Here is a 24,295-nt window from a genome sequence, read left to right as displayed (position 1 = left end):
GTTGTGCACGTGCTGATGAGACACGAAAGAAAGCAAACTAGTAGTGAACTTTAAACCTACTGATAACTCTGAAGCCAGTGATACAGAGTACGGTGTGGTCCGGCGAAAGGAAATAGCCCACTTGAAATTCTCCGCAAAATGTTTGATGTTTTGTTCTTAAGCGACAAAGTGAACAAACTCGGAAATGCGAAATTATCAAGATTAATCCCTACAAAAGGGGAAGTTAAAGGGTGAAAGCTTTAAGAGAAAGATTTCTTTGAACTTTTCTGGTTATGTTATGGAACTACCGAGACCAAGAGACACTGTGACAAATAACATAAGGGAGAGCTGAAGTGAAAGTCGAAGTGGTCCTGTGGAGGTCTATTAAAAGAAAAACGCACACTCAAAAGTCTTCGACATCAGTCAAAGGTCCAAACTGGACCGAGGGAGACCTAGAATGTGAAATAAGTTAGGGAAAGGGAACCCCTAACAAATGTGAATGAAGCTTGGGGAAGGGAACCCCTGCAAGTGCTGCGATTGCGAGGTCTGAGTCCGGCTGAAGGAAATCTATGTTGAATCAGGTACTTTTTGTAGAGAGGTCCGAGCCCAACTGAGGGAGACCCACGTGAACTGTTAATGTATTGAAAGATCCGAGCCCGACAGAGGGAGACCTATCTGAACCTTTGTTGAACTGTGAAAGAACTTTTGGTGAACAGAAAGTAAGTGACCTTTAACGTGGAAGGCCATGTGGGCCTCAAACCACGTTTGAACTGCCTTTTTTATATATCCTGAGCCAGAGTGTATCATCCTTTCTACGAGGGCCGCCTTACTATGTGCTGTCCAACGTGGTGAGGAGAGCTGACTCAGCCACCTTGATCCTTTATGTTATAACACTGACTTTCCTTTACATACAAACTTCCCTTTACAAAATGTGTGTTTACGAGATAGGGCAGGCATTAGGTGTTTTAGTATAGGCCATTTTGATTTGGCATAGACTGACTAGGACTGTGTTTCCTTTATTATTTGATGGTAGAGACTTCTCCCATTTTAGTATTAGGGCAAGCTAGGAAGTCCCCAACCCATTTAAAAGTGTATAATGAACACACTTGAACATGCTCTTTTGTTTTGTGTCTTTACTTGTGATACCATGGGTTTGTCACACTATCCAAACCTTTTCCCTTTGTTGTACCTTGTTTTCTGTTTATTTTATATTTGGTTTTGGTTTTTTTGTTTGCTTTTTATGGATTTTTTTTATATTTTTTCTTTTCATTTTTTTTCTTTTAATTTTTCTTTTTGATTATTTTGTGGAGATGGCAACACAACATCCTTAGGCACCCACCAACGATGCAGAGATTGATGTTGTCACAGTCCCTGAAAACCCGGAAAACATTGAGGGGGTAGAGCAGCCAGCTCCGCTCAACTAGTGCCGCCACAGGAGCTTTACCCTTCCCTGTGCTGGCACTACTTCAAGGTGCCTAAAGATACTCCCCTGTCAGATGTCGAGAAGGGACAGAGCACATTTTCCGGCAAGGTGTGAAGCAGAGGATTTTCCATGGTTCCTGCACACAGCCAGGGCACCACAACGTTTGTGAACCACCTTATATGTTACCACTGGCCACAAGTGCATGACCCTTACAGGAGCAGGTTCTGGCAACAGGCACTTCACCTTGGTTGAAATGCCCTGCAATCCGCTGCCAGACCTGCAACGCCACAGGACACAGAGGAAGCAGTAACATCATCATCAGTTGCATCATCCTCGACACCTCTGCCGTCAACTTCATCTGGTACCAATGATGGGAGTATCACCTCTGCCGCTCCAGTGTTGGACCCTTCATGGCAGGGTAGGTCTCCAGAAGGTGCTGCAAGGACTACATGCCAATAGCACTGAATGCAACTATTGAGGCAATTGTGGATGCCTGGTTGGAGCATGGGTGAAATTGGCAGTAGTTTTGTTTTTTGAGAGTTTTTTACTCTCTTTTTCAGGTTTGTTTTTACCTGACTGTTAAATAACAATAAAACCCCCAAAAATGTAAAACTTGTAAAAAAATAAAGTATCATCTTTCCTGCATCCACTCCATCCCTCTCCCATCCCCTCCTTAACCCCACAAAGGTTCTTATTAGAGCCACCCTAAACTGGCAAAGTTGGGTTTAACATTAAGCAACACGGGCTAACCCTACTGGTAACTGCCTAATGCCCAAGTGAAGAGCCCAAATGAAAAAAGGGACTGTTAACGTAGGCAGTGGTAGCGTTACTGGCAGTCTCGGTTTGTCACCACAGATTATATTGCCATCAACACTCATGTAGTTTCCTACACAGGTGCTAAGGATGTTGGAGATGTTGGAGAAAAATGTTTTACCTTGTGGCACACTTCGGCACCACGCCCTAGTTCCTATAATCCCTTTACTTTGTTCATGATTGTGACATCATCAACAAAGAAAGGGACTTCGGAAACTATGGCACAGCACAGAGTCACACCGCAAGGTCATATTATTTTTAATTGGACACCCCTGATACCATGCAGGTGCTAAGAGTGTTTATTTTTTTTCCAAAAAACACACTTACCTTGCGGCACACCTTGCTGCCACAGCCTAGTTCCTGAAATCCATTTTCTCTGATGATGATCATGACATCATCAACAGGAAAACGTAATTCTAAAGGTATGGCGCAGCACAGTTCCACAGCACAAATTCATATATATATATATCACTAAAAACACTTTGTTAAGGGGACGTTATGGTTAAGTTGCGCTACTAAAAACCTGTGAAATTCACTAAAAAAATGTTTTATAAACGTGACATTATGGTTCGAAATAAAAACGAAAAACCCCTGAAATTCGTCAGTTATGGTAGGCTAAGCAACCATAACTGGCCGCACCACTGTGCACTGCTAACACTAACACCCAGGACATCAAAGATGACATCACAAATGTCATTGATGACATCACTGATGACATCACATGTTTGGCTCACTCTTGTTTTTCCTTCACTGATATATTTGGGGCAGTAACAGGCAGGAACTAAAAAGTCACTATACTATAGTACAAAGTTCTATGGTGACAGAACAGACTACATTACATGTGTAGCTCCTTCTTTTTTTGCTCACTGACATATGTAAGCCAGGTGGCTTTCTTCACTGTCAGTCAGGAGTTTAAGAAGGTAAAAGTTCTATATTTGTAGTCCTTACCCTTCTCATTTGGTCTAACAATACTTTCCTTAAGGTAAGGTTACATCATATCATACATATGCATAGAAGAAGGAATCCAGAAACACAAAAATGTTGTCTGTGCATGGAGTTAATTAGGTCGGGTATGAACATTTTCTATTAAAACCTTTTGGTGCATGCTTTACGTTCCCTGTATATGCTTATATTTGTATGCATAGTGCTCTCCTTATGTTTTTGTGAGCAATAGTGCAATTATGCAGTAAAGGAAACATACGTACATACTTAAGTTTGACAGTATGTAAACATTTGTAATGGTAGCATTTATCAATGTGGTATGCAACATGGGAAGATTGCAAATATTGCACCTCTGTAGTGCATGCTGCATACAATGCCTACATGTCTTCATGAGTTTGTTCATGTACTGAAAGAGCTGAGTAATGGAATTGTTTTTTTTTTCAGCAATGCATTGCCTAATGACCTACGTGGCATATCTTAGTTCTTCAATCATCTCTGATACTTTTCTGCCAATAATACAATTACAATTCCTTGTGGAGCCTCTGCATGAAAACTAAATGAACATGTGATGTCATCAGTGATGTCATCAATGACATTTGTGATGTCATCTTTGATGTCCTGTTAGTGTTAGCAGTGCACAGTGGTTCTGCCAGTTATGGTTGCTTAGCCTACCATAACTGGCGAATTTCAGGGGGTTTTCGGTTTTACTTCGAACCATAATGTCACGTTTATAAAGTTTTTTTAGTGAATTTCACAGATTTTTACTAGCGCAACTTAACCATAATGTCCCCTTAACAAAGTTTTTTTAGTGAATTTTATGGGTTTTTAGCAGGGCAACTTAACCATAACGTCCCTTTAACAAAGTTTTTTTTACTCAATTTCACAGGTTTTCAGTAGAGCAACTTAACCATACCGTGCATTTTGCAAAGTTTTTTTGCTAAAGATGATCGGTTTATAGTAGTGGCACGTAACCATAATGTAAAGTAACTTCTGACTTATTTACACACCTTGCGGAGAATACCACATGACATTATGCTGGTGTACAGCACGGTAACGTGTCCCAGAATCCGTAAACACTTAACAGTAAGATGTTTGCCTCGTGGACAGTGTGGAAACAGATTTTATATTGATGTAGCAATGTCCACCTGCAACATTTGCCTTGCACAGTGCCAACACGTATTGGTAGTGAGCCATTAACAATGTAGTGCACATTACATACGTTTAGCAAAAGTTCTAGTTATCTGAAAATGACATCAGCTAAGGCCATCCCTCCTCCCCAAGAAACAGCAGCACTGCTGTAATGAAGGAGCATGACAAACACTGCCCCAACCTTAGAAATAAAAACGCACAATATTTTTGCACCGTCCACCCACCCCCCCCCCCATATCACTGTTTGATGCAAATCAGGCTTGGTCCCACCCCAAAAGGGGAAGTCCAGCCAAAACTGCTTGGTCCCATCCCAACTGCACGAGAACACAAGCATCCTCAAACATGTTTCAGCCTCGTCGGGCCTCAATATTGAGGAGTAGCTTGGGTCTCTATGTCCCCCAGATTGGGAATTTTGGGAAAGATTCCTTAAAAAATGAAAAAGTTATTAACAAAGCAAAAAAAGACTGTTTTCGGCCTACTCCCATTCATTTCTCCATAGAGAAAAAGTCAAAATCTCGATTTCCAGCAGTGGTCTGGGGTTATTTTGTCCAGTAGTTGTTAAAATATTTGATGGGGAAGGGGGTGCCCCATTCTCCCAAAATTATAGCTATATCTCCCATGGTGCTTTGCAGCAGAGTCGCTTTTCAGAAATGAAAAAGCCACCTTTTTTTTCCCGGCAGGTGATAAGCAGGGTAATTTCTGAAATAACCAGGCTTTGCTGAAAACAAAAAGTGGAAAAAAATCACTTAGCTGTATTTTGGGGCTAATTCACTTAGCTGTATTTTGGGGCTAGGAAATCTGTTGCAATTAGATGGATTTGTGTGGAAGAAAATGTGTTTCCTTTAGATGGATTTTCAGGGTAGGAAATGTGCCGCATTAGGTGGATTCTGGGGAGTAGAAAATGTATTGCACCTTAATAACTGTACTAAAAACTCAATATTCTGCATATTCACCCTCAAAATCTAAACTAAACATAACCGTACTTCTACCGCACCCCAAACCGCACACACTTCACAACATCTAACATGAAACCAAACACAAGCACACATGCACAATCATACATCAACACCATATGGCGGCTACCAACCGAAAACAGACCAATGCTCAGTGACTGGTTTGTCCGAACTGAAATTGCCAACAGCACATCAAAGCTCTCTTGCTCTTCTTCCTCTCAATCTCACTAACAAACCCCCCAACCCTCCTTCCATTGCAGATCTGCCCGAGCACCAAGAGACCATGCAAGTGACAGGATTGTGCGGTACAAGACCACATAACATATAAGGGTGGATTCAGCTTGATTGGTGTTTACATTTAAAAAAGCTGTTGCTGTCATATGGCGAAGTATCTGGGTACACTGCCCGTATGTGTACATTTCCCAGTATGTCACACATGTGCATTGACATTGCACTATGCCTGAAATCATGTGACTTTCACTGATAGGCCACATTTTCATGGACACGCAGACTGACATCTGCATGCGTGTTGACTCCAACTAAGCACTGAATGTAAGCCAAGCTGTGTCCACAATCTACAATACTTGCAACATGTGCATCCCTTCCACTTAACCATACCCCCTAGCACTTAGGACATGTCAGATGCCATCAATGACGACATCATATGAGAAATCAGGCAGGACATCATCTGCGACCTCCTCAATGTCCACACTGGTAAGTACCAGCCATGGGAAAACATTTCTGACTGTATCTAAAAATATAGCATAGATCCAGTATAACTTGTCTTTTATGAAGGTCTGAAAATATTTGTCAAGCATTGTAAATATTTATTTTTTATTTATTCTTTAATATACTTATAGCCGTATGGCTTTGTAAATACAACATTTAAAACATACATACACATATAAAATCCACAAAATGTAATATTTAAGAGGAAGCTAAAACATACATCAAATCCTATTATACATTGTGTAGAAGGTCTTCAAAACACTCGGGTGAACAACAACATAAATACATGCCTTTCCATAAACAAAATTTAAATTTCAATATACTTACAATAAAATGTAACCATATAAAAATGTATATCATCACCCTTCATAAAATTGATCCATAGCATAGAGACATCACTGGGGTCATGAGAATTTTTTAAAAAATTTCAAGAAACTTGTCCTAATGGCAGTTAAACTATCGCAGTGCAGAAAAAGATGCTCTAATGGTTCCAGCTTGAATTCCCCACATAAACGACACCTTCTTTCAGAGCGCATAATCCCTAGCCTTGCTTCTTTTATCTCTAACACATCACAGATGTTAAACTTCAATAGTAAATATTGTCTGAACATCTGTGGACTAGGATAGGCCATAATGTATAAGGGCATTGCAGTGCGTACCATCCTATATTGGAGTTATTGGCCACTATCACCTGTGGTGGACAACTGCACTAGATTACACTCCTAGCTATGATCTTTCAATTTTCGTTTCAGCCACCCTTTGAATCTACACACTTGCCTTAACCTAGGATTACACGGATAGTCTGCTGACCATTTATTATGTAAAGACCCCATTTTGCCCAGCATTCCCATAGTTGTACATCTGTCAATCCTCTGAAATGCATGCATATAGGGAACAATGATCGTTGCATTATCTTGCAGCCTCAGGTTTTCATAAAACATTACAGTTCTTTGAGTGAAATCAACTATGATACCTTTCAGTTCAAATTCCATATAAATGAATTAAACTGTTACATTATGAGGCATCCTAAATAGTTTCCATAGGATCTTTGCCTCAAACCTTTTAAGTTCCGATAGGTAGTTATGACCCCATATCTCTCTATACCATAATGTAACAAGGGAGTGATTTTCGCTGTGTATAGCATCAAAATCGTATGAGCAGAAACACCTTTCCCCATTTTTACCAGTAAAAACCAATAGAAACACTTACGGCATTCAAAGATATCATACACTTAACTTTGGTTTCTGGCCAATGCTTTTCCCATTTAAATTTTTCATCGACATATACACCCAGATATTTATAGACCTCAACCTGTTCAAGCGGTGGTCCCTCAAAGGTCCATACAATCTGCTCTGGTATTGAATGCTGAGCAGAGAATACCATAGCATCGCTGCTCGATTAAGTGGAGGCAGATTGGTTGTTGACGACACCGGCTGAAGTTGAAGTGCCTTGACTAACATGTCATTTGCTAGTACCGGTAGTACAGGGGTGGGTATGGTTGGATTCACTATATTTGCAGCCCAGATATCTGGAAGCTTGGTTTGGGTCTCCAGTCTAGGTAGCGATATGCAGTTGCAGCTCGGGGGAGGGGGATTCCCTGCACCAACTCTAATCTCCCCGGAGTGAATCCAGGTCTCAACCAACTTGTCACTTGACTCAACACTAGGTGCACCCATAGGCCTAGACACACCCACGTAGATGTCTGAGGACCAACCAAACCATCAGGAACAGGGGCGGATGCCTCACCACTCAACAAATCCTGCACAATCTCAATATTGGGTCCGCCATTATCACTGACAACACAGGCAATCTTACGTAATTTCAGGCGATTATTATACATAAATGCCTGTGAAATGGCTTTTGACTTACGCTTTGCAAGAGCAATTTCTTTTACTTTCCTGCCATTTTCACCCATCTCTAACAGTGGTTTATTTAAATAAGGGCATTATCTAATTCTGTTGTACTTACAATAAAATGTAACCATATAAAAATGTATATCATCACCCTTCATAAAATTGATCCATAGCATAGAGACATCACTGGGGTCATGAGAATTTTTTAAAAAATTTCAAGAAACTTGTCCTAATGGCAGTTAAACTATCGCAGTGCAGAAAAAGATGCTCTAATGGTTCCAGCTTGAATTCCCCACATAAACGACACCTTCTTTCAGAGCGCATAATCCCTAGCCTTGCTTCTTTTATCTCTAACACATCACAGATGTTAAACTTCAATAGTAAATATTGTCTGAACATCTGTGGACTAGGATAGGCCATAATGTATAAGGGCATTGCAGTGCGTACCATCCTATATTGGAGTTATTGGCCACTATCACCTGTGGTGGACAACTGCACTAGATTACACTCCTAGCTATGATCTTTCAATTTTCGTTTCAGCCACCCTTTGAATCTACACACTTGCCTTAACCTAGGATTACACGGATAGTCTGCTGACCATTTATTATGTAAAGACCCCATTTTGCCCAGCATTCCCATAGTTGTACATCTGTCAATCCTCTGAAATGCATGCATATAGGGAACAATGATCGTTGCATTATCTTGCAGCCTCAGGTTTTCATAAAACATTACAGTTCTTTGAGTGAAATCAACTATGATACCTTTCAGTTCAAATTCCATATAAATGAATTAAACTGTTACATTATGAGGCATCCTAAATAGTTTCCATAGGATCTTTGCCTCAAACCTTTTAAGTTCCGATAGGTAGTTATGACCCCATATCTCTCTATACCATAATGTAACAAGGGAGTGATTTTCGCTGTGTATAGCATCAAAATCGTATGAGCAGAAACACCTTTCCCCATTTTTACCAGTAAAAACCAATAGAAACACTTACGGCATTCAAAGATATCATACACTTAACTTTGGTTTCTGGCCAATGCTTTTCCCATTTAAATTTTTCATCGACATATACACCCAGATATTTATAGACCTCAACCTGTTCAAGCGGTGGTCCCTCAAAGGTCCATACAATCTGCTCTGGTATTGAATGCTGAGCAGAGAATACCATAGCATCGCTGCTCGATTAAGTGGAGGCAGATTGGTTGTTGACGACACCGGCTGAAGTTGAAGTGCCTTGACTAACATGTCATTTGCTAGTACCGGTAGTACAGGGGTGGGTATGGTTGGATTCACTATATTTGCAGCCCAGATATCTGGAAGCTTGGTTTGGGTCTCCAGTCTAGGTAGCGATATGCAGTTGCAGCTCGGGGGAGGGGGATTCCCTGCACCAACTCTAATCTCCCCGGAGTGAATCCAGGTCTCAACCAACTTGTCACTTGACTCAACACTAGGTGCACCCATAGGCCTAGACACACCCACGTAGATGTCTGAGGACCAACCAAACCATCAGGAACAGGGGCGGATGCCTCACCACTCAACAAATCCTGCACAATCTCAATATTGGGTCCGCCATTATCACTGACAACACAGGCAATCTTACGTAATTTCAGGCGATTATTATACATAAATGCCTGTGAAATGGCTTTTGACTTACGCTTTGCAAGAGCAATTTCTTTTACTTTCCTGCCATTTTCACCCATCTCTAACAGTGGTTTATTTAAATAAGGGCATTATCTAATTCTGTTGTACTTACAATAAAATGTAACCATATAAAAATGTATATCATCACCCTTCATAAAATTGATCCATAGCATAGAGACATCACTGGGGTCATGAGAATTTTTTAAAAAATTTCAAGAAACTTGTCCTAATGGCAGTTAAACTATCGCAGTGCCGAAAAAGATGCTCTAATGGTTCCAGCTTGAATTTCCCACATAAACGACACCTTCTTTCAGAGCGCATAATCGCTAGCCTTGCTTCTTTTATCTCTAACACATCACAGATGTTAAACTTCAATAGTAAATATTGTCTGAAAATCTGTGGACTAGGATAGGCCATAATGTATAAGGGCATTGCAGTGCGTACCATCCTATATTGGAGATATTGGCCACTATCACCTGTGGTGGACAACTGCACTAGATTACACTCCTAGCTATGATCTTTCAATTTTCGTTTCAGCCACCCTTTGAATCTACACACTTGCCTTAACCTAGGATTACACGGATAGTCTGCTGACCATTTATTATGTAAAGACCCCATTTTGCCCAGCATTCCCATAGTTGTACATCTGTCAATCCTCTGAAATGCATGCATATAGGGAACAATGATCGTTGCATTATCTTGCAGCCTCAGGTTTTCATAAAACATTACAGTTCTTTGAGTGAAATCAACTATGATACCTTTCAGTTCAAATTCCATATAAATGAATTCAACTGTTACATTATGAGGCATCCTAAATAGTTTCCATAGGATCTTTGCCTCAAACCTTTTAAGTTCCGATAGGTAGTTATGACCCCATATCTCTCTATACCATAATGTAACAAGGGAGTGATTTTCGCTGTGTATAGCATCAAAATCGTATGAGCAGAAACACCTTTCCCCATTTTTACCAGTAAAAACCAATAGAAACACTTACGGCATTCAAAGATATCATACACTTAACTTTGGTTTCTGGCCAATGCTTTTCCCATTTAAATTTTTCATCGACATATACACCCAGATATTTATAGACCTCAACCTGTTCAAGCGGTGGTCCCTCAAAGGTCCATACAATCTGCTCTGGTATTGAATGCTGAGCAGAGAATACCATAGCATCGCTGCTCGATTAAGTGGAGGCAGATTGGTTGTTGACGACACCGGCTGAAGTTGAAGTGCCTTGACTAACATGTCATTTGCTAGTACCGGTAGTACAGGGGTGGGTATGGTTGGATTCACTATATTTGCAGCCCAGATATCTGGAAGCTTGGTTTGGGTCTCCAGTCTAGGTAGCGATATGCAGTTGCAGCTCGGGGGAGGGGGATTCCCTGCACCAACTCTAATCTCCCCGGAGTGAATCCAGGTCTCAACCAACTTGTCACTTGACTCAACACTAGGTGCACCCATAGGCCTAGACACACCCACGTAGATGTCTGAGGACCAACCAAACCATCAGGAACAGGAGCGGATGCCTCACCACTCAACAAATCCTGCACAATCTCAATATTGGGTCCGCCATTATCACTGACAACACAGGCAATCTTACGTAATTTCAGGCGATTATTATACATAAATGCCTGTGAAATGGCTTTTGACTTACGCTTTGCAAGAGCAATTTCTTTTACTTTCCTGCCATTTTCACCCATCTCTAACAGTGGTTTATTTAAATAAGGGCATTATCTAATTCTGCTGTACTTACAATAAAATGTAACCATATAAAAATGTATATCATCACCCTTCATAAAATTGATCCATAACATAGAGACATCACTGGGGTCATGAGAATTTTTAAAAAAAATTCAAGAAACTTGTCCTAATGGCAGTTAAACTATCGCAGTGCAGAAAAAGATGTTCTAATGGTTCCAGCTTGAATTCCCCACATAAACGACACCTTCTTTCAGAGCGCATAATCCCTAGCCTTGCTTCTTTTATCTCTAACACATCACAGATGTTAAACTTCAATAGTAAATATTGTCTGAACATCTGTGGACTAGGATAGGCCATCATGTATAAGGGCATTGCAGTGCGTACCATCCTATATTGGAGATATTGGCCACTATCACCTGTGGTGGACAACTGCACTAGATTACACTCCTAGCTATGATCTTTCAATTTTCGTTTCAGCCACCCTTTGAATTTACACACTTGCCTTAACCTAGGATTACACGGATAGTCTGCTGACCATTTATTATGTAAAGACCCCATTTTGCCCAGCATTCCCATAGTTTTACATCTGTCAATCCTCTGAAATGCATGCATATAGGGAACAATGATCGTTGCATTATCTTGCAGCCTCAGGTTTTCATAAAACATTACAGTTCTTTGAGTGAAATCAACTATGATACCTTTCAGTTCAAATTCCATATAAATGAATTCAACTGTTACATTATGAGGCATCCTAAATAGTTTCCATAGGATCTTTGCCTCAAACCTTTTAAGTTCCGATAGGTAGTTATGACCCCATATCTCTCTATACCATAATGTAACAAGGGAGTGATTTTCGCTGTGTATAGCATCAAAATCGTATGAGCAGAAACACCTTTCCCCATTTTTACCAGTAAAAACCAATAGAAACACTTACGGCATTCAAAGATATCATACACTTAACTTTGGTTTCTGGCCAATGCTTTTCCCATTTAAATTTTTCATCGACATATACACCCAGATATTTATAGACCTCAACCTGTTCAAGTGGTGGTCCCTCAAAGGTCCATACAATCTGCTCTGGTATTGAATGCTGAGCAGAGAATACCATAGCATCGCTGCTCGATTAAGTGGAGGCAGATTGGTTGTTGACGACACCGGCTGAAGTTGAAGTGCCTTGACTAACATGTCATTTGCTAGTACCGGTAGTACAGGGGTGGGTATGGTTGGATTCACTATATTTGTAGCCCAGATATCTGGAAGCTTGGTTTGGGTCTCCAGTCTAGGTAGCGATATGCAGTTGCAGCTCGGGGCAGGGGGATTCCCTGCACCAACTCTAATCTCCCCGGAGTGAATCCAGGTCTCAACCAACTTGTCACTTGACTCAACACTAGGTGCACCCATAGGCCTAGACACACCCACGTAGATGTCTGAGGACCAACCAAACCATCAGGAACAGGAGCGGATGCCTCACCACTCAACAAATCCTGCACAATCTCAATATTGGGTCCGCCATTATCACTGACAACACAGGCAATCTTATGTAATTTCAGGCGATTATTTTACATAAATGCCTGTGAAATGGCTTTTGACTTACGCTTTGCAAGAGCAATTTCTTTTACTTTCCTGCCATTTTCACCCATCTCTAACAGTGGTTTATTTAAATAAGGGCATTATCTAATTCTGTTGGTTTTAAGACTGCGGTTTAAATTGCGTCAGTGCACGTGCCTTGATCACAAACAGTTTTGCGACTGCGATTAACGCTTTTGTGTAAGCGAACAGATCGGATATCCAATTTGTTCTCAAGACGCTCGTATTTCGCAATTACGGTTGTCAAAAGATGTTCTAAATCCCAGAACATGTCATTTGAAGACATGCTATTGTTACTTGTATCATTCACGCTTATAATAGGGGTGTCGGTAGGGGCGGTCGACGCTGCATTCATAGCAAACACTTGACTCACACTCAGGACAGGTATGGACTACAAACACTCTTGCAAACACTCTTGCACTCCCTCAGTTTTATTACCACAATCAGGGTAACCTTGTTGATCATTCATTCGTCTTTCAAAAAAGGATAGAGGATCTGTATCAACATGGTTTGGAGTGGATGTCAGATCCATAATATCACCCATATACTCCACTTCAAGCGCATCACAAGACAAGTCGAAACTAGTGGGGGGGGGAGTTAAATGAGAGATCGCAAGCTGCATCTACACAACTATGTACCATTGCAGTAGCCAGCACCTTTTCTTGGACTTCAGTGGCGTTTGCTACAGTTAGGTTTGCATTTTCTGGATGCATATCTCGGTGCGGCATTACTTGATCAGGGACATTAACAGGAAGCTCCATGCCATTTACACTGGTAGATACACTGGTAGATTCCCCGCCACCACGGGTGCACGCTGTTTCATCCAGAGTTAAGATAACAGATTCAATTAATTTGACCCCAACACAACCTAAAGTTGCGCTAAGGTCTTCCACAATTTCTTTTGCAGCCATTTCTTCCTCTATTCTCCTTAAGGGCTGAACTTTTGAATAATACGTAGTCAATCTTTTTGATTTTGGACCAGGGGGGGGGGGGTCTTGGCTATAGTTTTAGGTGTACATGTCCTCCGGCACCTCTGCATGGGTTTCTGAGGGCCAGCATCAATAGGAGGGTCACATATAGGCGAGTCTATCATATTAGCGGGGTGAGCTACCGGCATTGCCTCCATCATCGTCGTCATCATAATCCACGGTTCCATGTCATTTCATCGCCTGCCTTTTCATCCCCAGGCTTTTAAACGTGCCCATGCCATTGAATGTGCTCATCGGTTTTTCTTTTTCAACCCCCCTCCCACACTTATTTTTTGCCATTGACCACCCGCCCAAACCCTTATCTGCCCTTTCCCACCCCCCCTACAAAATTTGATGAGCACATTCGATGGAATGTGCACTTTACTTGGGATGAAAAGGCAGGCGATGAAAGGACGTTGTACCCTGACCACAACGAGCAACAGATAGTAGCACGGCACAGTTTAGCCCACCACAGTTTCTACTTCAATGATTGATTGAATGAATAAATGAATGCACGCTGTTAGGTTCGATTAAAGAAACTGTTCTAAAAGCCACGTTAAGGTAACCACTGGGCCTCAAGTCAGATATAACCAAGAAAGTTTACCCAAGCTAAAACAATATGTAGTCACACAGCTCGTTAAAGAATTCAAACTAACACCTCAATAGAACACCTACGGCATACAGATTATGAAAGCTGTCTTCCATCACTGCACTCAACACGCAACAGCAACAGCACTTGTAAGCACTTCAAAATGTGCACACGTGCATGTAGATATAGTGCATTCTGGGAAAAGTGGGGGAGCTTCGGAGCATACTTCCACGCCGTTCTTTTCAGCAATAATGCAGCAGGCCCAGCAATTCAGCAACAGCACTTGTAAGCCCTGGCCAGCGAGCACAGCCTTCAGTCGTACCCACTGTATCTTTTAAAACACTACCTTTCTTTCCCACTCACTAGCCATGGCCTTTTCTCATGACGTTAGGCCCCGGACATCATCTGTGGCCCCTTCACTTGTTGCCACATTATCTTTCTTCTTGTCCTACTAGCTATGGCTTACAACCATGCCCAGTGCCCGCGGCCCTCTCTACATATTGCTCTGATAGGTTTCCTAAATGAGAGCAGTGGCCCCGGGCCGTCTGCCGTGGTCACAGCACTAGGTTTCTTTTTAGCACAATAGCCATGGCCTTTGGCCGTGGCCCCTTGATGTGCTGCCCAATAGGTTCTGTTTGGGCCCACTACCCAAGCCCTTTAGCACTGACCACTTCCCATGTTGCAACATTCTGTTCCTTAAAGTATCCCATTAGCCATAGCCTTCGGCCACACCCTTTACTGGCCCCCTCACTGTAGCTGTAAAATTCCCCTTTTTGAGTCTTAATACTATTTAACTCTCTTTTTAATAAAAAAAATGTTGTCCCCATATCTGTGGTTATCAATGTACTGCAGATAACTGTGGTTATCTGTAAATGCACACAAATAGCGATACGTTATCTGTCAAAAGCGTGCAAAATCCCAAACTCTTCCATGCTTTCCCAGGCAGTCAGCAAGTGCCCACTCCTCTAGCCAGGCTGCCCCCACTCTCCTCAAGTTCTTTTTTCCTCACTAAACCTCTCACATTCCCCCAATCTCTCGTCCTTACGTCTGATGTACTTTCATTCACGATAACCCTGGTTATGCAAAAACGTTCATGCTCTGACCTTGGCCCCTAAACCTCCCAACTCCCCAATTTCACATGGAGTCATCTTGCTCCCTCCTCACCACTAGCCTGATGCCACTGATTTCCACTTTTTGTTTTCTGCTAACCCTGGTTATACCCATTATAACCACGGTTATCTCTCGAATCAAGCAAAATATTAATGACGGTATATAGCTATAATTTTGGGAGTAAGTGGCACCCCCTTCTCCATCAAATATTTTAACAACTACAGGATGGAATAACCCCAGAGCCCATCCGGAAATTGCATTAGCCTCTCTCAGCCTCTCTGCTGCAAAGCACCATGGCCGATATAAAGGTTTAATAGCTTTTTCATTTTCAATGGATTGTTCACAACATTTCCAGTTTAGTGGGGCTCTTGACAAACTATTTGTTTGGAATATTTAATCAAACTCCATCCAGCAAGTCAAAAGGTAGTAGCCCTGCTCAGCCTCTCTACTGTAAAAAGCACCAAGGCTATTATACAGATTTTAGGAAGCAGGGGGCACCCCCTTCTCCGTCAAATATTTTTAAAACTACTGGATGTATTTACCCCAAACCTGCCCAACACTTTAATTTCATGCTTTTTGCCCTAGTTGTTTCCTATTTGGTCCAAATCCGCCCGGCGGTTTTCATGCTATGGCTGTTGAAAAAAAAACACTTTTTCTCTATGGGAAAATTAATAGGCTGCAAACTTTGAAACTGTGGTGTTTTGTTTTCTTAATAACTTTTTCATTTTATTACGTATTGTTCCCATAACTTTCAGTTTGGGGTGGCCATTGGCAAACATTTTATTTCATGCAGTTCCATTCAGCAAGTCAAAAGTTATTAGCAATAGAATTTTGGGGTAAAATGACTGCTTTTTCATTTCTGAAAATCCTGTTAGCCTCTCTGCAAAGCACCACGGGAGATATAGCTATTATCTTGGCATAAGCGGGAACCCTCTTCTGCGTCAAATGTTTTAAAAACTACTGGTCGCAATAACCCCAGACACCTCCCATATATCGAGTCAACGCTTCATGCACAAGTTGTTTCGTACCGGTCCAATTCTGTCCAGCGGTTTTAGCTGCGTGCTTGAGCAAAAATTTGACTTTTTCTCTATGGGTAAATGAATGGGGACTAGGCCGAAACAGCTTGTTTTACTTTCTTAATAACCTTTTTATATTTTAATGGATCTTTCCCAAAATGGACATTCTGGAGGGGACCGGGAGTACAATTCTGTTTGCAAACATTCAGCCAAATCCACCATACGAGTCAAAGGTTATTAGCCATTTATTGTTCGTGCTTCCTTTGGAACTCAATATTCAACTTAACTATAATAGTCTGGCAACCGCTGCACTGTAAAAAAAAAAAAAAACAAGAATGGCACAGGACGTGCCGGGATTGCACTCCGCTGCAATGTGTAACATAACACAGGACTAAGTGTTAAAAGTCCATAGACGTTTTATTAGAGCCATTTTCTACCACCACGAGGGCGAACAACATAAAGGGCGACGCGCTGCACCCCGTCGGGGTGCTTGTTCCATATACGGCTTTATGCTGAACTCCTTCAGCTTCTAAGGTTGACTGGGGGATCGAAGCCATGTTTAAAGCTTGTTGTACCTGAGTTATCTTCCGGGGTGTCTGACTCTTACTTTGGCCCTAGATCTCCATTTGATTAGATGAGATGAATTATAAACAATGTCAGCCGCTCATGGTTTGTCCGGACAGCCCAAATCTAGATCCTTCTGAAAATACGATGTGGTTTATTTCTTCAAAACACAATATTAACTTTTATATATTCGCAATCATTACAATGGCACCTGTTTTAAAACATCTTCACATTTGCGTTTTTACTGTGAGAAATGTCAGACTTGTTTTTCTACAGTGATGACGCTCAAGCCAAAAGTGACACAATGACACGGGGTACCTTTTTTTGATTTCTGACCATTTTTTTAGGTGTTCCTGAGCTGTGCCCGCGGTGCCCAGATCCACAGGCACAAAATAATATGCTGAGTATGTGCTGCAGGAAATGGCAGCAGACCATTATGAGTTTGAAGGAAACTCCATAAAGGCGAGGAAACAGAGCTACCTCCTGTTTTTTGAGCCCCCTGGATTAACAGTGGCAATTGTATGCAGATGATGTGATGCCTCTAGCATATACATGGTGGCACTACCTCCAGTAGCATTGCCACCATTTCCCAACCAAGTCCTAGAGGACTTCAGAATGGGTCATTGTAATTGGTCATTTATAACGCGCTTAATACCCAGTTAATATCCGGTTTGCCATGCTAGGTGCATGCGAGTGTCACACACACTGAGCATTGTATGTACCAATCAGATCCACGCATCGTGGCTCAGAGCTGAAAGCTGTTTGTCACGCACAGACCATCTGAGCGGTAGACACAATGCCTGCCACAAGGCCATCAAGCGTATTTTACTGCAACAAGGCCATTCTGTGTGCTTCGTGAAGATGTTTAATTAATATCCTTTTGATTATATGATATAATAGGGACCTGTACAATATTACAAAATGAAATCCTTGAAAATATTCTGTGACGGTACATTACACACCTTCCTCCCAAATCCTAAAATGCATTTTGAATCCTAGTGGAGTGCAAGTGGTCAAGCTTTTCATGACATGTCGTGATAAATGCTTTTAGGAGTGGAGTACAGACCGCTACTGATATGCTAGGGGAATTTGCTCCAAGAACAAAGAGTGGTAGAGAAAATATGTTATATTGTGACTACTGAAGGAAGAGAGAGAGAGAGAGAGAGAGAGAGAGAGAGAGAGAGACTGATACACAGATAAGATTGTACTTTCATCCATAATAGAACCAAAAACGTCAATATCATCTTCCCTTTGCGTACATTTACATTTGATTTTACTTATTTAATTTCTTTTTTCTCTTCTATCACTGTGTAAACCGTGTGTAAGTACAGATTTTCAATTGCACGTAATAAGAAATATGTATTGAGGGACTGGTATATTGAAAAATTCATAAATTGTAAAGTTAATTTATCAGCTAAACAAATAAAAAAATAATAAAACAATTACATTTTTCTACCTGAGCGTTACCATTAGCTCGAAGATCATGTGCAAGCATCCTTTACTCAGTTCCTGTTGCTTGTTTTTCATTAGTTTTCGAGCATATATTTCTTATTGTTTTCTCTGTATTCCTTTTTCTCTTTTACAGTCCTAGTGTAGCTCTACAGGAGGAGCAGTCTCATTCCAGCTCTCCGTGTGCCCCTCTCAACAGTCTCTCCAAGACTCCTCCTTGTCCCTAACCTTCATGGGCCACCTAAGAGAGCTGACAAACTGGGAACAGTTCACAAAAACCGAGGTGCTATACGGTCTGCCGACAAGGGCTTCAGGGCCTCGATGGCACTCCCTCTCAAAGGCGCCATTGACCGGGAACACCACACGTGGCCAAGGAGAGATGCTTGAGATGAAACACACAAAGCACAGAGCCAAAGTGTCAAGGAGATTCTTTTTACAGTTTACCTACACATTTTGGGATTACAGCTACAATATAAGGACGGACCAAAAATGTAAATGTCTGGGCAGTGGCTCAACTTCCACTCCGATATACAGTGTTAAGCCAGACATAGGCCTAATTGTTTGATGGAACCGTCTATTTAATCATCTTAGAGGTCAGCAACAAAAATTGATTCTGATTTGATTTTTTACTTTATCTTATATTAAGCATGATATTTATTTATTATTTTGTGCCATTGTTCGCATTGTTTAAAATGCAGTTCCTATGTCCCCCTAACAGTTGTATTGAATGTATTTATGATCTTATAAACATACTGACATGGCTCCGTGAAGTAGAGGCTTCAGTTCACAGTAGCATTCATTTCGAGGCTTTAGCCATTTCTATTACACAAAATGTCGAGAGTGGGTGAACAGGAAAGTCAACAAATGCCTTTGCATTTCATTGCTGTTGCTCTGAAATAACCTTTGCACTTATTTCTCATTAACAGTTATGCAGCTGCTGGTCTTGTTGCAGTTCTACAATGAAGTTCTTTACTAAATCTAAACATATGAAAGACAATTTAGAAGGATTTGTATTTTGCTATGAGTTGTTTCTAGATGTTGGGCCCTGTTGCTATGATTTTACACTTAGTCAGAGAGTGCTAGAAAAAATCCATATGAGAGCCTGGAAGTCCTGGAATGGAAAGGGTTACAAGAATAATATTTGCATTCAGTGTGAGCTTCAAAATTCCTTGGCTTCTTGCTCATGCCGACATTTCGGACTTTGACTAACTGCTGGCGGGAGATTTAATTATCATGTGGTATCAGTCTCCCTGCCTCTTTTTGTGGTGCACGGGCTCACATCTGGAGGTAAATTATCACAGGACAGTGACTTTGTTTCTGGTCAGCAAAGCTTACACAGATCCATCAAAATATGTCCCTGCTGTAGTGTCGGCTGGTGCAAGATTGTTCTACGTGGGCTTCACTGATTTGACCTCGTGCCTGAGTTCGTAAACGGGTGCTGTTCCTGTATGTCTTTAGTGGCAATGAAATGTCTTAACTTGATTTGTAAGATGTTTTGATTAATTTACTATCCCATAAGTTTCTGTTTGTGCCTCTTAAACCGAGGGTACTCGTTTGATGCTTTACAGCAGGGAGACTGACAAGTGTGGTGTGAATGGCAATAACAAACAAGCTTAAGTGTGCTAGATGCATGCATGGCAAAATAAAGTATACAGGAAGGGGTTTGAGGCTTGGAAGAGATTTTTTGTCAATTGCGTTCTGCAACTTAACTCACTGTTGACCTAATGGCAACTACTCAGGTGATCTTTAGAACCTAAAGTGTATTGCAACAGTGCACAGTCTTATACTTGATTGATACATTTGAAAGAGAAAATTGAAGTATGCTGTGCTTTAGGTATTGAATTTTCCAAATTAATGAATGGATGGGTTATTAAAATTGTGAAGAACCAGAGTATAGTTAAATTTGTTGAAAATGTATCTGCTAACTTCTCCATTTTGTCATCAAGATGTAAGATGTGCACACAATTTGTAGCTTGTTAAGATGCCATTTCTTACCTTTTCCTAATTTGTTTTACAAAACTTGTTTGACATTGCAATGACTTGTGCCTTGAAGATTCTCTTACCATGTAAATAGCTCCATGGTTACAATAATGGGGCAAGCATGTTCCTCCAGAGATTCCCCCTGCATTGTCTTGCCAATCCCCACTACGTTTTGATGCGGCAAGGTGGGCAGACAATTCATCACACGTCTTGCTCCTTGCATCGGGAATAACCTCTCTGTACACTTATAAGGCTGAAGACCAACTGCCATTCCCAAGTAAACTATAATAAACCAGCTGCCCTAAACAATACATGTATTGCCCATCACATCTACCCAAAATTGTTGACATGCCTGAAGATTCTCTCAGAATCGCAAATCCAAGATATGTCAATGCTGATCTGATGCTACAAAGAAAAATATATAGAATTCAGTGCCCCTATATTGCCTCAGTCTAGTCCCACTTCCTGTTAAACACTTTGTTCACCTATAGGAAATACTGTTCTGTAGAAAAAATATAAATGATAATAAAATATTAATAGAAAAGGCATTTAACAGGCTCGAATGTGAGGGAACATCAAAATATGTTAAAGCTCAGATTGCAAGATAATATTTCATCTTGAGTTTCTTGAAATTCATATCAATTAAAAATGAAAGAGTTCCCATTTTCCCTAAAACAATATCATAAATAAGGAACCCTAGGTGAAGAATAAGCCCTTGTTGGGTAAAACCTCAATTACCCACATAAACCAAGCATAAAGGTGATGGCAATCTGGATTTGCCTTTTAATATGAGATGAAGAAAATGTCCTTAACAGTGTAAATCATCTTGTGCCAAGTGAACTTGAGTCGCTCCAACACAAGCCAAAATGGAGCCCTCATATATAGTTCCAACTGATTCACCAATGAAGAAAGAAAGTCAAAATGTAAATGCAATAGGTTTCCAAAACAGTAGGGATACACAGCGGAAATTTAACATAATGGAGAAGAAAAAAATATTAATTTCTATATATAATCCCAAACTTCATAAGCATGATTGCCCATCATTTCCTAGGGAAGCCATTGCTGAATGTAGAATTCTGTCCACTTTCTTGGTTGTATTGAAACTTGACAGTTAATGTCAAAACAGTTTCTTGAAAATTCAGTAGAAGAAAAGCTAGATGGATGATTGCACTGTCTCTATGGAGGTAAATAATGGTTCAGGGCGGTGGTTCAAGAGTTTTTATTAGGCAGCCCCTCACTCTCTCCTTCAATGTCGAACATAATCCTTAACCCAGGCGTCTGTAACGCCTAGTGTTAGTTAGGGTTAACCCCTACTTCCTGAAGCTAGTTTATACTACATGGGATGACTTAAAAGCCTACTGTCTAAGCTCCCTTAGGGGCTTCCTAACTGTCTCTACTCTACCCAGTTTTTAGTGAACTAATAGGCCTTTGTATAGTGCCTTACAAGCACTCTGATAGATTCAGTCTTTGTCTATCATGCGCAATCTCACCTCTCGCTTTACTACTCTTTTTGCTGGTCTACTCCATATTACTCATCCTACCACTCTACTTTGCCTACATTGTTCTTACTCCTCCTAAATAATGCCTCCACCCTTTGATGTCACTCCTCCTTACACTCCCAGACCCCTTCCTCTTTCACTCTGACTCCCCTTCCCACACTACTTCTCCCTCCTCCACATCACTATTATTCCAACCTTGCTTGTTAATGTCAAAACAGTTTCTTGACGATTCAGTAGAAGAAAAGCTAGATGGATGATTGCACTGTCTCTCTGGAGCTAAAGAATGCCCTCAATTGTACTTTGAGAATTTTGATCATTTCAGGTTCCCTTCGCTGCTTTCGTTTCAGTGCATCACAGGACATCATTGCTACAGGACACATCAGTCTAGAATGAACATGGAAACTTCGATTATCAGGTCGCCAGTAGCCAATTTATGTGGCAAGCAAGTGTGATGCATAGTATAAAAGTTAGAACATCATTTTGGTGTTATGTATCAAAGCATGATTTAGTCCTTAAACATGGACCCGTCAAGTGAACAACAAATCATTTGTAATGATCAAATGACACTCTGTGGGCCCAACCTCGTTGTCAGTTTGTTTATTGATGAAGAATGACAGGGCAAGGTAGGTTACACCGAAGAATTCAGTGGCTGTACACATTCAGCTAATGATATTTACTTTCGTTAAAGAAATAGTAAATTGTTGATAAGAGAAACTAATCTCCCAACAAACTATTACTTTAGATACATTTGGCTTTAGTTGCAATAATAAGCATATAAATACTAAAGGGTTAACTTTCTACTCTCTTTTACTAAGTTACGAACATCCTTCTGTTATAATTTAGGCCGTGGAAATGGAAACCTGGCCTGTTATGGGTAAATAAATATATCGTCTCTATGCTACTGAATCATGCTCTACCTTTATTATATTAAAATACGAAACCTTATGTTATGATTCTTGCACTTATGAAACTGAAAAGAAGTATTTTTTCACAGTAATTTATGACAAATATTGATAATGATTTATTGTATATGATTTGTTTTTCTATTTCTTCCTTGAAAAATGTGTGTCCCAAATCAGCAAGCTGCAACGAAACGCGTGCAGCACTATTCACATGTGCATCACTGCTGATGTCAACTGCACAAGCTCAATAATGCCTCGCCACTCACGGATGCTGAATCAGCCTTCAATGTCTACTAAAGCTAATTTAATTTATTTGTTTTAAAGTATATTCAGTTTCAATTGTCATTTTTAAAGCAAATGTAGAAGATCTGACCTAATGTTCTGGTGTATGCTGTATATGCAGACATATATATTTATCAATCTTTCATAAACTACAATGGATTTAAAAACAAATTCAAGTGACACAAAAATAAATGTGTTTTCAAAGAGTTATTGATCAATTTTCTATTGCTTGAAGTAATCTAACTTGGTTTTATTTCAGAGAGAAAGCACTTGTTAATATATTTGAGAGGAAACTAAGGGCAGGACACTGATAAAATATGAATGTTGATGTTATTGTGGGAGTTGAAGAAAAATGGTTAGAAAGCACTTCATTATTTGTCTGTTTTGTTTGTATAGAACACAAACCTTTATAAACCACTGTGGTTAGTTACATGATGTAATCATGTTTCATAATGCTGCTAATCATTGACATTAAAAAAGGCAGGAACAGTATGGAAGGTCCATACCTAATGGCTTCCCGCCTTTGAGTTTTTCTCAAAGGATTAAAAGGGAACATGTTTCCTCTCTCATAGCAGAAGATAATGGAGAGGATCATTGATGTAGACCAGGGACTCGTCAGTGCAGTTGGGAAGGTAAGATCAAGTGAAGATGATAGGAATATAGCTTTGATTGGAGCACAACCGCCCAGCTGCCAATAACCTATTCAAGACTGGGCCTGCCTTCCCTCACTCACCTGTGTCCTTTACCTGTAACCCTCTGTGTCCTCTCTCAATAGCCTTCAAAATGTACTCTTAACAGTCCACTCGTCCTGCTGTGTCCATTCCTACAAATGTCACATGAACTACTGTGAGTCTCAAGGATTGTTCAAGGGTTTTTATTAGGATCTTTGTGGGCCTTATGGCCGTCCCTCGCGCTCTCCTTCAATGTCGAACCTCCTCCTTACCCAAGGCTTCTGTAACCCCTTTTTAGTGCTACTGAGGGCTATCTTATACTACCAGGGATGACCTAAAATCTGGCTGTCTAAACTCCCCCAGGGGCTTCCTGTCTCTACTCTACCCAGTTGTTAGCAATCTAACGGGCTTGTGTATTGTACTGTACACGCACTATGATAGATTCAGTTTCTGCCTATTATGCTCAATCTCTCCTCTCCCTTTACTACTCTT

General features: G+C 40.7%; 1 protein-coding gene across 4 annotated transcripts in view; it reads left to right on the top strand.

Annotated features, from left to right (window-relative positions):
- BICD1 (BICD cargo adaptor 1) overlaps positions 1–23,338 on the top strand; it is a 1,084,974-nt gene extending 1,061,636 nt beyond the window's left edge. For all 4 annotated transcript variants that reach the window (XM_069628212.1, XM_069628214.1, XM_069628217.1 and 1 more), the window contains one exon: positions 18,606–23,338. In XM_069628212.1, the coding sequence (XP_069484313.1) occupies positions 18,606–18,696 (91 nt within the window). In that variant the 3' untranslated portion in view covers positions 18,697–23,338. The remainder of the gene's footprint in view (positions 1–18,605) is intronic.
- The last annotated feature ends 957 nt before the right edge of the window (positions 23,339–24,295 follow it).

This window comes from Ambystoma mexicanum, chromosome 12, assembly GCF_040938575.1.
Source record: "Ambystoma mexicanum isolate Mex_15411 chromosome 12, UKY_AmexF1_1, whole genome shotgun sequence".
Taxonomy (NCBI): domain Eukaryota; kingdom Metazoa; phylum Chordata; class Amphibia; order Caudata; family Ambystomatidae; genus Ambystoma; species Ambystoma mexicanum.
Note: the sequence above shows the minus strand (reverse complement) of the source record. Positions and strands in the feature narration are given on the sequence as shown.